At 36.1% G+C, this 15,936-nt stretch overlaps 1 protein-coding gene across 7 annotated transcripts in view; it reads right to left on the bottom strand.

Annotated features, from left to right (window-relative positions):
• The window catches only part of ERBB4 (erb-b2 receptor tyrosine kinase 4), a 1,263,146-nt gene that overhangs the window by 36,459 nt on the left and 1,210,751 nt on the right, over positions 1 to 15,936 (bottom strand). For all 7 annotated transcript variants that reach the window (XM_051849160.2, XM_051849161.2, XM_051849158.2 and 4 more), the window contains 3 exons: positions 13,969 to 14,115; positions 10,673 to 10,770; positions 9,121 to 9,291 (listed from right to left, as the gene is read on the bottom strand). In XM_051849160.2, coding sequence (XP_051705120.1) covers positions 9,121 to 9,291; positions 10,673 to 10,770; positions 13,969 to 14,115 — 416 coding nt within the window. The remainder of the gene's footprint in view (positions 1 to 9,120; positions 9,292 to 10,672; positions 10,771 to 13,968; positions 14,116 to 15,936) is intronic.

Below are 15,936 nucleotides of genomic sequence, written 5' to 3'. Positions count from 1 at the left end.
ATCTGCTCCACCAAAACCCCATTTCTGTTCCAAATTATATCTTCATCCTCCACTAAAATAAAGCTACAATAATATTGTGTAATCAAGCTGACTTGGTTTCTATCGTCATTTTCCTGTAATTTCTGATATTTTTCTCAGAATATTATCTATTCACCTAGAAGTAAACTCTTTGAAAGCAGAATCTCTGTCTTCTAGCTCTGTACCCTCATTGTCTAATACAGCCCTTAATAAAAATTCAAGATATTAATTCATTTACTCTTTAGTTATAATAAGTTGAACAATTTTAAAAATAAAACAAAATGAGACAATACCTAATGATATGGAGACTGAGTAATAAGAGCTCTTTCTTTTTATTAAAAATTGATAAAGTCAACAACAACAACACAGCTCCAAACATTATGTCCAGGATACTGTGCTAGAAACCTTGACAGATTTTGGACCAAATGTAAAACCAATACCCTGAGATTACAGTCAATTATCAAGAAGTACCAGCCATTGTTAGAACTGACATTGATCCTTGGTAAAATGCAACCAGTGTAGCCTTGTTAAATCATCACAAAATTCTCCCACTATATCATTTAGTTATGAGATGCTTCCTTAACATGTGCCTATAGGATTTTTCTCTTTATATCCGATCAGATATTAACAAGTATGTATAAGTAATTCAAAATGATTTTGGTTATTTTCTAACCAAATATTTTTAGAAGAAAACGTAAGTGCATAAAATACAGTAATTATTTTGAAAAGTCATACTATGATATAGTAAATCTCGTTATAATGAACTTCTAGAGATTTCATCTTCTTGTCATGGAATTAAAGAAACTGAACATGAATAGGTGATTAGAACAAGACCAAAGTGTTATCAAGTTGGTTCCAGAATTCTTATCACCGCCAACTGAATAAAACCAGTTCTAGCAGTAGCAAGAAATGTAAAGGTAACTCAAGATAAAGAACCTCCTTCTCCAACCTTATATTATTTGAGGATTATAGCCTTAATCCCTGTGGGACTACTGAAATTTCTAGGTCCAGGGGTGGGCATTTGGCCTAGTGATTAAAAGGCAATGTGGGAAACTGTATCCCATATCAGATGGTCTGGGTCTGAGTCTGCTCTAGATTCCAACTTCCTGCTATTGTGCATCCTGGGGTACACTAGGTGATGGCTCAAGCGTTTTGGTCTCTGACACCCATATGGGACACCTGGACTGAACCCCTGACTCAAGGCTTTGGCCTGACCCAACCCCAGCTATTGCGGGCATTTGGAGAGTGAACCAGTAGAAGGGAACTCTCTGTATCTATGGCTCTCTGCCTCTCAAGCAAAAATCAATTAATTAAAAAATTTCATCTGCCTTTTGTCATTTGTGAGTTACCTAAACTCTCATTGCTCAATTTTCTTACCTTTTAAAATGGGACTAACATTAGCACCTACCTCACAAGACTCTGTGGAGTAAAATTAAGATAGTTCATATAATATAAAACACTTTGCATAATGCTTTGTTATAGTAAGCAGTCAATAATTTTAGCTGATATTACTATACTATTTTTATTATTTCATAAAATTGGAGGTCATTATTTTGATTTATTAACATATAAACTCAATTAAAACTGTCATATTTTCAAATGCCATTACTGGGAATAACATCAGTGTTTCTGCACTATCGTTTTGCTTGAATTTCTCCTAGTTTATGTATCATCAGGATGCATATATAGCACAACATCATAAATTCTATCAGAAAGAGAAAAGTTTTGCTTGTATTTATTTTGTGGGTAGGGGGAGTAATTGAAAACATTTCAAAAATAATTACATTGCTTAAGGTAACCTTATTAAAATATCTTTATTAATGTCATGAAAGCTAACCTGAGGGCAGGAGGTAGTGTAAAATAAAGCCTGTAGAATCACAGTTCTGTAGCAGTCAGAATATTTAGCTTACACTCAATTATTTAGAAACTGATAAAAGTTTTGAGATAAACTCCTTTATTTTCCTTCATATTTTACTTCTTCTGCTTACATTTTGCTCATTTTTTAACTTATTTATATATTTATCCTGTGAGAAAGACATCAAAAAGAGGAGGAAAATGCAAACCTATGAAAAATCTGTCTGCACTCCTTAGCAGATAAAAAAACAAAGTCGAAAAATGTTTAAATTAAGTGATAGATCCCTTGTGGGTCCTCACCATCATGGAGGAACCATCATTTCTCTGTCTCCCCCTGGCCCAGAGAGATGAGTTAGCTGATATTTTTTGAAGAAAGAGGTGGAACACTTAATCCTTAACACTATTTTTCACAAATAACTGAATGATCCTGTGACAGTGAGAAAAGGACCTGGTGGTGTATTTTTTTTTTTTTAATTTGACAGGTAGAGCTATAGATAGTGAGAGAGAGAGACAGAGAGAAAGGTCTTCCTTCCATTGGTTTACTCCCCAAATGACCGCCACGGCCGGTGCTGTGCTGTCCGAAGCTAGAAGCCAGGTGCTTCCTCATGGTCTCCCAAGGGGGTGCAGGGCCCAAGGACCTGGGCCATCCTCCACTGCCCTCCAGGGCCACAGCAGAGAGCTGGACTGGAAGAGGAGCAACCAGGACTAGAACCCATATGGGATGCTGGTGCGGCAGGTGGAGGATTAACCAAGTAAGCCCTGACACCGGCCCCCTGGTGGTGTATTTTCACAAAAGACTTAGCTTAGCCTTATTGCAGCCATGATACCAGGCCTCAGTAACAAGTAGGGTAAGAGTTGCAAAAACCCCAAAGCTCACCTGCTGAGCTTGCTCACAAACTTAGCTTTATCTACATCACCTTCAGCAATTCTGTAATCTATAACCACCAGATGCTCATTACAAAGTGCTCTCATGTCTCAGTTCCTTGAATTGTGCAAGCCTTGTTGTTACCACAGTGTAACTCACCCTCTTTTCTTCTGTCTATCTAGCAACTGGTCTGGATACTCACTCCTCTGTTGCCGCACTCTACCTTAGGCGCCATTTGCGTCTAGATTGTAACTTCCATGTTGCTTGGACAATGAGAAACTGGGGAAGAGACATCTCTATGGTAGAGATAAAAACAGCTGCATTTCTGAGGATGGTGCCTGCTTCCGCCAGCTGGTCACTGCTCTTGAGGCTAGGAATCAATCAAAGCCTCACTTTCTGCTTCCTTCATTTTTCTGAGGCTATGATAAGGTGGCCCTAGGTGGGCTTAAATCCCACTTTCTGTAACAGTAGAGTGAGGGGCTGGCATTGTGGCATAGTAGGCTAAGCCTCCTTCTGCGGCACCTGCATCCCACACAGGTGCCACTTTGAGTCCTGATTTCTCCTTTTCTAATCCAGCTCTCTGTTTATGGCCTGAGAGGGCAGTGGAAGATGGCCCAACTGCTTAGGCCCCTGCACCCACAAGGGAGACCATGAAGAAACTCCTGGCTCTGGGATTTGGAACAGCTCAGCTCCAGCTGTTGCGGCCACTTGGGGAAGTGAACCAATAGGTGGAAGACCTTTTTTCTGCCTCTTCCTCTCTCTCTCTGTAACATTCTCTCTCAAATAAATGAATAAAAATATTTCCAAAAAAGAGTACATTGAAGCTTTTACATTACATTTTATTTTAAATTTTATTTTTTAAAAATATTTATTTTCATTTCACCTAAAAGTTAGACACAGAGACAGATGGAGAAAGATTTTCTATCTGCTAGTTTATCCACAAAAGTGCAAAAAAGGCCAAGGCTGGGCCAGGCTGAAGCTAGAATTCCAGAACTCAATTTGAGTATCCTCCATGGCCTTCAGGAACCCAAGTGTTGGAGTCATCATCTGCTTCCTCCTAAGGAGTGCTACAGCAAGAAGCTCAAATCTCAAAGTGGAGCTGTAAGCGCTGATTCGGGATACAGGCCTTTCTCTCAATGTCCTAATTGCTGCACCAAATAACTGCCATTACATTTTCTACTGTACTGAAACAAAACTACTTTCAGCCTTAATTTATTAATTGATTTTTTAATCCCTGGCTGTGGCATTTAATATACAATTTATTATATCAAAAATATAAATCCAAGAAACTCAAAAAAAATGAACACTGAATTTATCCATGATCATCAGAACAACCGATAACAAATTTCAAAATTATATTGAGCATCTAATTGAAAGTAATAGGGCCAGCGCCGCGGCTCACTAGGCTAATCCTCCACCTTGTGGCGCCGGCACACCGGGTTCTAGTCCACTTGGGGCGCTGGATTTTGTCCCGGTTGCCCCTCTTCTGGGCCAGCTCTCTGCTGTGGCCAGGGAGTGCAGTGGAGGATGGCCCAAGTGCTTGGGCCCTGCACCCCATGGGAGACCAGGATAAGTACCTGGCTCCTGCCATCGGATCAGCGCGGTGCGCCGGCCGCAGTGTGCCAGCCGCGGCAGCCATTGGAGGGTGAACCAACGGCAAAGGAAGACCTTTCTCTCTGTCTCTCTCTCTCTGTCTACTCTGCCTGTCAAAAAAATAAAAATAAAAAAAAAATAAAGAAAGTAATAGGCAGCATATGAGCAAATAAACCTATCTACAAAGAAGGAGGAAGCAATGGAACCTAAAGCCTATCCCTGGACTGAATATTCCAAAGGAGAATGGCTGAACCATGTGTAAAAATAAAAACTCTGATCCACAACTTGCTGTAACCTGCTGGGGAACGAACCTGTTGTCTACAATAAACAGCCCAGGACGCCAGCCTCCTGTCAATCAGATTTGCAGGGGGCCAGATTTCTATCTGTAATAACAATCCAGGAAGCTAAACAGTAACTTCTGTAACAATCTACCATAGATGGCCAGAACTTGATTAATAACTGACAGTTTCCTTTCTGTACTTGCTTCCAACTTAAGACCAATTACAGAAAGTCAAATATGCGTCCCTAAAAATTACTTCTAGTTAGCCTGCTGGCTGCTTCACCCAGAAAAGAGCCTGCTATCAGGGTGCATTTGAAATCCTTCCTTTTTTTTTTTTCTACCCCATCCACTCTGCTTGCCTTTCAGTCTCTGTCAAAACATAACTGTCAGTGTGTGGTTAACTCCTTGTTATCGCAAGCTCCAAATAAATGGCTTTGCCTTTCTTTACAAGTTAATTGCCATTTATAGCCCCATTATTGAGCATTTATTACAGGTTCATCAATGGGCAACATGCTCACATATAATAAAAAGTGTCCATAGGACATATCTTGTGGCCCAGCATTAAGCTGCCACTTGGAACAAGCAGATCCTGTATCATATTGGGTAGGGTCATGTTTTGGCAACTCTCCTTCTCATCCAACTTCCTGATAATGTGTCTCGGTGGCAGCAGATGATGGCTCAACTACCTGACTTCCTGCCACTCACATGGGAGACCTGGATGGAGTTCCATACTCCTGTTAGAACCAGCCAGATGCTGCTGCTGTGTGTTTGGGGAATCAATAAGTAAATGGAAGATATTCTCTCTCTCTCTCTGTGTGGGTGTCACTCTGACTTTCAAATAAATAAATAAAACTTAACCGGGTTAATCTTTGCATTATTCTCTGAGAAACCTATTATTAATTCTCATTTTGTAGATGTGTAGAACAGAAGTTTATAGAAGTTAAATAACTTCGCATTTCTCATTTTTCTCCTATTTACATCATGCTGGAGTAAGTACTTCTTGTATATTGTTATGACAAGAATATTGGAGATAATATTAACTTCACTATAATACCAACAGCTGTAAATTTAGTGAGCATTTTCTAATGTTATTTGCATTTGTGTTGACCAAATTTCCAGATAAATTATCAACACTGTATTTTGAATTGACTCACTGCTATAGTTACAATTTCTCAAAATACATATGAATTCAAAATAATAAAATGCACTAGAGAAGCAATAACTTCTATAATTTATTTGCTACTAGAACACAACAGCAGAAAGAATTTCCTTGTCTAGTACTAATTGCATCAACAGACTTTTCATAGATAATGACTAGGAAACCTTTTAAGAAGATGTGATTATTTATGAGATACAATATTGACAAAGAGAAAAATAAAGATTAAATGTGGGTGATTTTTAAAAGGTAATAAATATTCACTAATCTGGTTCTAAAGATATCCTGCAATTTTTTTTTTTTTTTTTTTTTTTTTTTTTTTTGACAGGTAGAGCGGACAGTGAGAGAGAGAGACAGAGGGAAAGGTCTTCCTTTTCCTTTGGTTCACCCCACAATGGCCGCTACGGCTGGTGTGCTGATCCGAAGCCAGGAGCCAAGTGCTTCTCCTGGTCTCCCATGAGGGTCCACTGCACTCCCGGACCACAGCAAAGAGCTGGACTGGAAGAGAAGCAACTGGGACAGAATCTGGCACCCTGACCAGGACCAGAACCCAGGGTGCCGGCGCCGCAGGCGGAGGATCAGCCTATTGAGCCGCGGTGCCGGCCCCGATATCCTGCAAATTTTTTAAGATGAATTTATTTATTTGAAAGCTACAATTACAGAAAGAGAGAGAGAGAGAGATATATGGAGAGAAAGATCTTCCACTTCCTGGTTCATTCTCCTAATGCCCACAATGGTCGGATCTGGTCTGGGCTGAAGCCAGGAATCCAGAACTCTATATGGGTCTCCCAAGTGCGTGGCAGAGCTCCTAATACTTGGACTATCCTCTGCCACCTTCCCATGTACATAAGCAGGGTGCTAGATCAGAGGTGGAACAGCTAAACTTGCAAAAAGGCACTGTCATAAGGGAGTCACAGGCAGTGGCTTAACTCACTGTGCTACAGCAAGGCTCCACTCTGCAGTTTTTTAAAGTTAATTGCTTAGCACTCAGAGAAGATATATATTATTGTGCTTATTTCAAAAATGAGGGACAAAGTTGTGGAGACATCGAGAAAATTACCTAAAGTTTCTTGACTAGTGAGCAGTAAAATCCATATTTAAAAACTGTTATTATTTGGTTTCAAAGTTCGCCAAAAATGCTTAGAAAATATTTGATCAAAATTCACTTTAATATGTTGTCTTAGTACATAATTTGGTAACAGAATCTAAAATTGAAATAATTTATTTTCTAATTGTAAAATAACATGATTTAGTCTTCTAGGAAAGAAGGGGGAGGAAACTGCATTTGTATATATTAGAAATTACCGTAAAAGTTCCACAAAGACAGATTGAAAAAAAAATAGTGTCATATAGATGACCAAAGAGGCTTTTTAATGCCTGAATACATTTAAGCACAATTTTTTCCAAAACTGGAAAATAAATCTATAGATGACATTGTTTAAGTAATATTGGTAGAAAAGAAATGATCCCTATAAGTCAAATTAGTTCTCAAATGACTTCTATTTCATCTCAATAACTCCATTTTTTTTCTCAACTCTTTATCCTAATTAAAATGAAGACAAATTTGGAATGTGAGAATTCATATAAAAAATCCATACTTTTGGCCTTTATAGCCAAATTTTGGCCTATATAGAATGAAGGGGGACAATTTTTTCTTGAAAATTTACTGTTATAATAAAAAACCATGAATTTGCCACTTAAAATTACAAACACATAATTTGCTATTTTGCATAGTATGCAGAGTTGGGGATACATTTCATTTACATATCTTAAAGACTTCCCTCTTTCCCAAAAATTAAACTGGTTATCATTACGTACCAGTTGACTTAATTTTTCACTCCTCCCCATTGAGCATATGGGAAGTTTTCAGTTTGGACTACAAAACAAATTTTCCCTAGAAAGAAAAATTAATTGAGGTCTCCATCTTTACTTCTTTCTATATCAGATCTTGTAGGTGGAGGTAAATCTGCAAAAGATGTGGGCTGGTTGGGGAATGCATTTGATAAGAAAATTACTAGAGAGTTTCCCAAAGAAGGAAAGTCACAGATGCTAAGGCTCATGCCAAGGAAAAGAGTATATCAAAGAAATAACATGTTCCAATAATTTAGAGACAGCTTACAGTAAAATCCTGTTCTTCTACTGACTAGCTGGATGACACCAGTCAAAACACCTAACATCTCTGCAGTTTTTCTTCTGTAAGATGGGAATACTAATAACATAACCTTCTGGGACAGTTGGAAGGATTCAAAGGGTTATTCATGTCAATAGTAAACTCTAGGCGAGTTTTATTTTTTATCTCTGAAATTCTGAAGTAAAGTTCAGGATATAACTTCATTTTAGAGAATAAGACTGAAAATTTTCTTATGCCTGTGGTCAAGAGAAGTAGGGTACTGTTTGTTCTACCAGATGGATAATGTTCTTAGATGGACAGGGTAAACTAAGAGAAAGGAATTGCTTTCTAGAAAAGAAAATAAACATCATGTTTATTTTATAAATAGAAGAAACTTATTACAAACACAAATCCCCTACTTTTCCATGTACCATAATGGCCAATGAACATTTGAATGCAGTACTTATCATGTTGTACTTTGTCTGGGTGTGTGAATCTTTCATTAGCTTAGACTCTTGGAAGCAAGAGTATGTCAAACTTCTTTGAATTTCAAATGTGTACTAATGCTTTCTGGGTGGAAGTACTCAATCCATGCTGAATTAATGATGAATAGACTTTTAAAAATAAACAAATGAACAAATGCATGAATTTGACAGCGTTCAGAAAAAGAATGGTATTCATATAGAGTGGGTTTAATATTTAAAAGGAACAAATTATTTTCAGAAGCCTCTTTGAAAACTGAAATCCACATCTAAGGAATGACTCATCAGGCCTCTCAATATGATTGATTCAGTTCAAAGGATTGCAAAGTTTTCTGTGTTTCTATTTCAAATTGACCGAAAATAGTTAATGTATCTTAAATGAGTGAGAGAGTTGCACTTGCTTTGCTCCTGGACTAAGAAGTCACGTCATCTTCTTAAGAAAGAAACCTGGGAACCCTATTCAGTAATATTTTTCATTTATTTAGGATGATATCCAATTTTATTTGAATTAGTTTTTCAAAATTAGGATTTATATCAATTAATGTGGGGAAAACGTTTCTTCTTTGAGAATCTTGAAAGTATTTTAACATACATATTATATTATCCATGCTAGTCTTCCAAAATTGACTGTATTTGGAAGATTTAGTGGGCATGGTTTTTCATCTAGAACTATATGATTGCTATGAAATTTTAGTGCCTATCATCTTTATCCATGATTTCATTTCTCAGAAACAATGATACATGCACATAATGATTTCTTACCCTATTTGAGTCAATTCTTGCTCTGGAAGTATAGATGGGAGGTGGGATGTTGAAAGCCTGAGGGACCAGATACTCCTCAGCATCCATCATATCTTCTAAGTCTTCTTCATCCAAGAGGTTCTGAAAGAACTTGCTGTCATTTGGACTGGGAAGCTTCATGCGATCATCACCCTGAAAGATCGTCCATCAGACACAAAAAATGATTCTTCCCTTCATCCTAAGCATGGGATCTCTGCAGTAAATTTTGCCAATATCAAGACCACAGGTTGAAATGTTCAAGTATGCATTTCAGAAAACATTTTTTTTTTTAGTAAAACCACTAGCCATAAACAAGCCTATAGTACGCTTAGAGATGAAAGGGTAAGATAAATAAATTTAACAAGAAGAATGTGAGGAGTGATTTTAGAGAGGAATAAAGCAGAAGGCTGTGGATGTTTTGAAGAGTACAAACATCTATTTCAGATCTGAGAATAATGGTTGATTGTCAAGATGGTGTGTGGGTTATGACTTTAAGAACAAATTTAAAAAGTAATAAATTCATCAATTTTTATTTCATTTGGTTGGTTTGGTGCTGTAAAGTTATTGGGATGCTTGGGCTCTGTGATGTGTTCCATAACATAAAGTCTACACTGTCACAGTAGTAGCATTCAAAATCACAGAACAAGTAGAAAATTGAATGAATGGGTGTGAGATGACAAAACCCTCTTATTCTTCTCACCTCATTTATTTATTAACTTATCTTTACTTTTTCAAATTTATGACATATTTTCTAAAAATTTCAGTTAATGAAGGTTAGTTTGAGGGAAAAATATCTGGAAATCATTATCTTCAAAAAACTGCTTTTATCTTCATATCAGCCTATTGATATGAAGATAAAGAAAGCCTCATTTTACTGAATGAGCATAATTCAGTGTATCTAAAGTCCATTTGATTATAGTTTTGGTGAAAATATTCAGTGAAACACCATAATTTTTAAATTATCCAGGCCTTTTTCCTACATAAAATATTCTTTGGGCCTGTTATTTGATTTATATCTACATCAAGTCATCTGAATCAATTATGGCTTAGATTCTGCATGTATACACAAATAAAAGAAAGCATTTCAAAATATTTTTCTAAGAAGTTAAATGTTAATATACTAAAACATTTGAATCATTTTCCTCAGGCATTAACAACATTAAAATAAAAATCCCTATTCCTCTGATTCTGAAAGGGAAGATTATAATAATAATGAACATGAATTACTCATAATGTTAATAAAAAATAGTGTGCTAGAGGCTGATCTGAGGATAAAGACCTTTTTCTATAAATGTGCAATCATAATTATCTGGCTACTCTGTAACAGAATTATGTGTGTAGTGTGTATAGTTAAGGAAAAGTGCTTAGAGGTGGTTTTGATATGCAGTTAAAAGCTCTTTCCAAGTTGTTTCGCATGACAATCCACTTAGCTAAGCAATGTTACTGGTCATATCTATAGTTCCAAAAGTCTAGATGTTATTCACATTTAATATGATTTGCCACTGGGATTCTCTTAAAAACAAGTGAAATGTACCTGAATAACAAGATATCTTTGAGGGTCTCGGGCCATCCTTGAAAATTCAGCAGCCAGTTCCTTGAATTTAGGTCTACTGTCGGCATCAATCATCCAACCTGGAAATTCACACACAATCAAAATGTTACTATATCCACAATTAGGAAAAGGAAAATGTGAAAAATATTGTTACAATATGATTTGAAAAATAAGAAAACCAAAGAAATAATCCAATAGGTAAGGTTCTATCTCAGTCAGTTGACATTTTTAATGCCATGTAATATGCTATGAAATAATGTATAAAATTTTTATTTTGTTGATCTGATTTAAAGCTTATTTTTCTTAGAAAATAGAACATGGGTAATTATGACAATCTAAGGTATTTTTCACTAATGTGATATTTTTAAAAAACATTTGCTTTGATGGTTATAAATGTGTTGATTGGGATATTTATCATTTTGTGACAGGAGTGACATGGAAGAAAAGATTTGGTTGCAAAAGTCTGCAGTGCAATAAAGAGGAAAAACAGGAATAGAGAGCATGTTTCTCATGCTACCTTTCCTCTGGTGGAAAAAAGTAAAGCCAAGGGATTGGTAATGTTTGTTCAGCAATGGCCATTAGCTTATCTTGGTGCCAACCTTTCCAGCATAAAAGTGCTATCAGAAAATTTCAGGGTATGCATTATATGCCACTGAGTGTCTAGACAAAGTGGGTCTTATCTCCCCAGGCTGTGTTTATAAACCTGAGGTGATGACAAGAAAAAAGGTATCAAAGTTCCCTTGATTTTCTTGCTTAATGAATCTCTTCTACCTAAATTTTAATTCTCCAAAACAGAAGGGGTAAAACTTTCTATTAGTAAATTTTTCTTGGCTTTATATTATTTTATGAAAGTTTCTAAATCATTCCCTATGTTGGTTACATGATCAATTTATAAAATACATGCATGTGTCTAAACTTTATCGCAGAGATGTATATCCAGCAATGTTTGATCAAATAAAGCTATTGTTTGTTTCTTTGTTTTCTAGGAATTCAATCTTTATTCTTGATCTAAAAATCCTCTGCTGTAAGTTTACACATCATTACCACTACCTGCCTTTTTTCCTTCTAATAAAGCTCCAAAGGTCTATGTTCTACATGCATTCATATTTTAAAAATGCTTGCTGATGCCAAGATGCTAATGCAAAAATAGGCCTTTCTGGAACTATTGGAGTCAAAAAAGGTTAACTTTGCAGTGAGTATTGGTTTCTCTCTAAGTAAATATTGAGTAAATAGAACTATGCTTTAAGAAAAGGGCATGCTGACCTGAACTGCAAAGAACATTTTTTATTTCTTCCCTCACTGTCAGAATGCATCACACATGTCATGAATATAAATCTGAGTAGACCAGGGTCCAAAGTCTCTTATTAATAAGATGCTTATTCACCTTCACCAGTTTGTTTCTTTGCTAAACCTGAGTAAATCAAAAGGGGAAAACCCCAGATTATACTAGGGAGATTGCTGCACGTTAATCTTACTTAAATTAAGTCAGGAACTCCAGAGACTTCCCTAATTCTATTTAAATTAAGGGCCTAGGCTTCCAAAACACATTTATAATACATATGTGTCTGGGGCAAAGGAAGGGGAATGAAAAGTAAAACAGTTTGATGTAAACAAATGATCAAATTGAAAAAATAAGTAAATACTCATAACCTTTTTCATTCAATGTGGATTCATTTCTCCCCACTTATTGCTTTCTCTTGACTAAAACTGTTAGGTCTATTTCTGTTAGATTCAGTTTTTAAAAAACTATCAGTTTTTAGCTTTCTCTATGTTTAAATCATTATTCAAATCATTTATTTAGTTATATTTCCCATTAACATTGCTAACATTAATGTACTTAGTAACAGTATTGTGACTAGCTATCATTTCATGACAATTTTACTGTCATGGAAATGATATGAATAAGGAGTATAAGAGTCAGATAAATTTGATATCACATCACACCATGGAAGCATGATATTGCTTTACATGAACAATAATCACATCAAACACAAGTGTTTACAAGCTCCTTGCACAATTGTTTATGAACTGTTATATTTCTCAAACAAGAGAATCATTTTTTTCCAGGAACATAATGATAATTATAAAAATTTAACATACAGGCAATTCTTAATATTTGCATGTATTTACAGTATATGCAAAACCACAAAAAGCATTTTTCTGTTTTTTAGGCAGATAGATTATATCAGTGTGTACTTCCCCAAAGCAAAACCTAATACTAAAACTTATGACCTTGACATTTTTAGAGATACAGTTCCAGAAATGGGAGTTAGTCCAAAGGGCGTAACTAGGAATGACAGCAAGCACTCACAAATGAGTGTAACTGAGCTAGCTACCCCAAGCTGAAGTAGCTACTCTGTCTTGCAATCCCATATTTCAGATGAATTTCAGCAACTTTATTTTTTTGCATTCAATCTTATTTATTTATTTATTTATTTATTTTCTATTTGTTTGCATGTATTTCATAACTACAACTTTAGGAACATAGTAATTCTTTCCACTGTACCCACCCTCCCAGCCACATTCCCACCCCTGTTCCCCTTCCTTCTCCTGTTCCCAGTCTTGTTTTTTACTAAGACCTATTTTAAATTTATACATAGAAGATTAACTCTATTCTAGGTAAAGAGTTCAATACTTTGTATAAGTACAAAAAAAAAAGAGAAAAAGAAAAACAAAACAAAACAAACAAAACACTAAAAAAATAATAAAAACAAGAACAAGACTGTTCCTCCACAGTCCGGACAAGGGCTGCTCAAAGTCATTGCATCTCGAAGGTAATTTCACTTTTTTTTCCCGAAACTTAATTATCCTTAAAGAAGAACTTAAGAATGATACATCTTCTGTGAGCACTTAGACGTAACAATATTTCTGAGACATAAAAATATCCTCTACTTAATACACTAAAAGTAATTCTTTGAGAACAAGTATTACTATTAAGTCTCATAATACAACTCTTTGAGGACAGAGGTCATGCATGGGAGGTTAGTGCACAGTGACTCCTGTTGTTTATTTAACAATGAACACTCTTATGTATGATGTCAGTGATCACTCAAGGTTCTTGACATGAGCTACCTAGGCTATGGAAGCCTTTTGGATCCACAAACTCCTTCAGTATTGCGACAAGACCACAGGCAAAGTGGAAGCTCTTTCCTCACCTCAGAGGAAAATACATCCTTCTTTGGTGGCCACTTCAGAGAAACATTTTACAAATAGAGAGATATGGATAATTATTTGCTAAGAATGATGAAGATGATGATAGTAGTATTTTGAGATCTTACATTTGACCATGACCATGTAAACATCGATAGTGCAGATGGGAGGCTGAGGCAAACGTTCTCCTTTCTCTAATAAATCAGGAATTTCTCGGGTTGGAATTCCATCATAGGGTTTTCCTCCAAAGGTCATCAGTTCCCATATAGTTACTCCTGCATTGGAGATGAAATTCTTACATAAGCATATTAACAAGATAGTTGCAGAAATCAGCAAAGTGCCTGTGATAAAAGAAAGCTTTGTAAAGACCTATTACAAAAGAGTTCCAAGAAAGGCTTTTCAGATTCCTATGCCTTTATGAGAATCTGAATGCCAAAATCTTTGCGGAGGATTCAATTCTCATACTATTGTCTTGGAATTTCTAATCAATAGCTGAAATAATTTAAATTGTGTATCAGAATATAGAATCTGTTTCTGATTTGTACTTCTAAGTAACACTTTTTACTGATCCAAGTTGTGTTTCACTATACCAAATTATAGCCCCAGTTAACTTGTTATATACGTATGTATTTTTGTATCAAATAAATATGACTGATATTAGTTTTGAGATTAGCCTCTCTGCTATAAAAGCCCTTAAAGGAAATTAAGATACCTGAATCATAGATTACTTTAAATTATGGCAAGGAATTTTAGACCTTTTTAACTGGTACCAAAAAATAACAGGAATAAAACAGACTCATTTCTTTAGCACATATGGGAGGTTGAGTGAGGAGCGATCCATATGTCAAGTACTATAGGCAAAGTGGACATCCATGAAATAGAAGTGAATTAAGAGCAATTTATTCCTTAGATAATGACATTACTTCCTTGAGTTACAAGAACACTGATTTCCTCTGAAAAAGCAAATACCTAAATGTTAGTATGCAATGAGCCTGTTCTTATAATAATGATCCTGATGTATGCAATAAAATATGCACTACAGATCTCCTCTCTACAATATGATAATTATATACATAAAATTCACATTTTTCTTAAAAATAAAGATGCTTAAGTATAGAAATAGCTAAGTGGGCATAATAATATTACAAAGTGAATTTTGATCAATGCTTGTATACAACAGTCTTTTAATACAAAAAATCCATTAATTAGAACCATACTTTATTTCCACTACCATCTCCAATGAATCATTAATTCAATTAATGCCTTCTTTGGTTATAACATTTGCCATTTCCTGATGATAAAAATACAAAAATACAAGACATAAAAGTGTATGTCAATTTTATGATGTTTTGTTAATGTTTATAACTTATGATTCTCAAGTATAACATAAATATATAACTAGTGGTACATTTTAACTGCATGATCTTTATTAAGCCTTAATTTTGCATATCAAGGAGTGAGCTTCATAGAACCAATGTTTGTTTGTTTGTTTTGACAGGCAGAGTTAGACAGTGAGTGAGAGAGAGAAGAGAGTGAGAGTTATAGACAGTGAGAGAAACACAGAGAGAAAGGTCTTCCTTCCATTGGTTCACTCCCCAAATGGCCACCATGGCCAGCGCTGCACCGATCCGAAGCCAGGAGCCAGGTGCTTCTTCCTGGTCTTCCATGCGGGTGCAGGCACCCAAACACTTGGGCCATCCTCCACTGCCCTCCCGGGCCACAGCAGAGAGCTGGACCGGAAGAAGAGCAACTGAAACAGAATCTGGCGCCCCAACTGGGACTAGAACCCAGGGTACCAGCGCCGCAGACAGAGGATTAGCCAAGTGAGCCACGGCGCCTGCCAGAACCAATGTTTTTAAAATCCAATGCCCATGAGGCAAACTGGATAAAAGTGAGAAGTGTATGACTTTTCTTTTGTAGTCAATAGCATACATTTACAGTATATATTTTATTAAAATATTTTATCAGGTAGGCAATTATAATAGAGAAAGTAGCAGGTCGGAGCTGTGGCATAGTGGGTAATGCCACAGCCTGTAGTGTCAGCACCCCATATGGGTGCTGGTTCGAGTCCTGGCTGCTCCATTTCTGATCCAGCT

The sequence above is a fragment of the Oryctolagus cuniculus genome, chromosome 3 (assembly GCF_964237555.1).
Source record: "Oryctolagus cuniculus chromosome 3, mOryCun1.1, whole genome shotgun sequence".
Lineage (NCBI taxonomy): Eukaryota > Metazoa > Chordata > Mammalia > Lagomorpha > Leporidae > Oryctolagus > Oryctolagus cuniculus.
The sequence above is the reverse complement of the archived record's forward strand: the minus strand, read 5'-3'. Positions and strand labels throughout refer to the sequence as shown.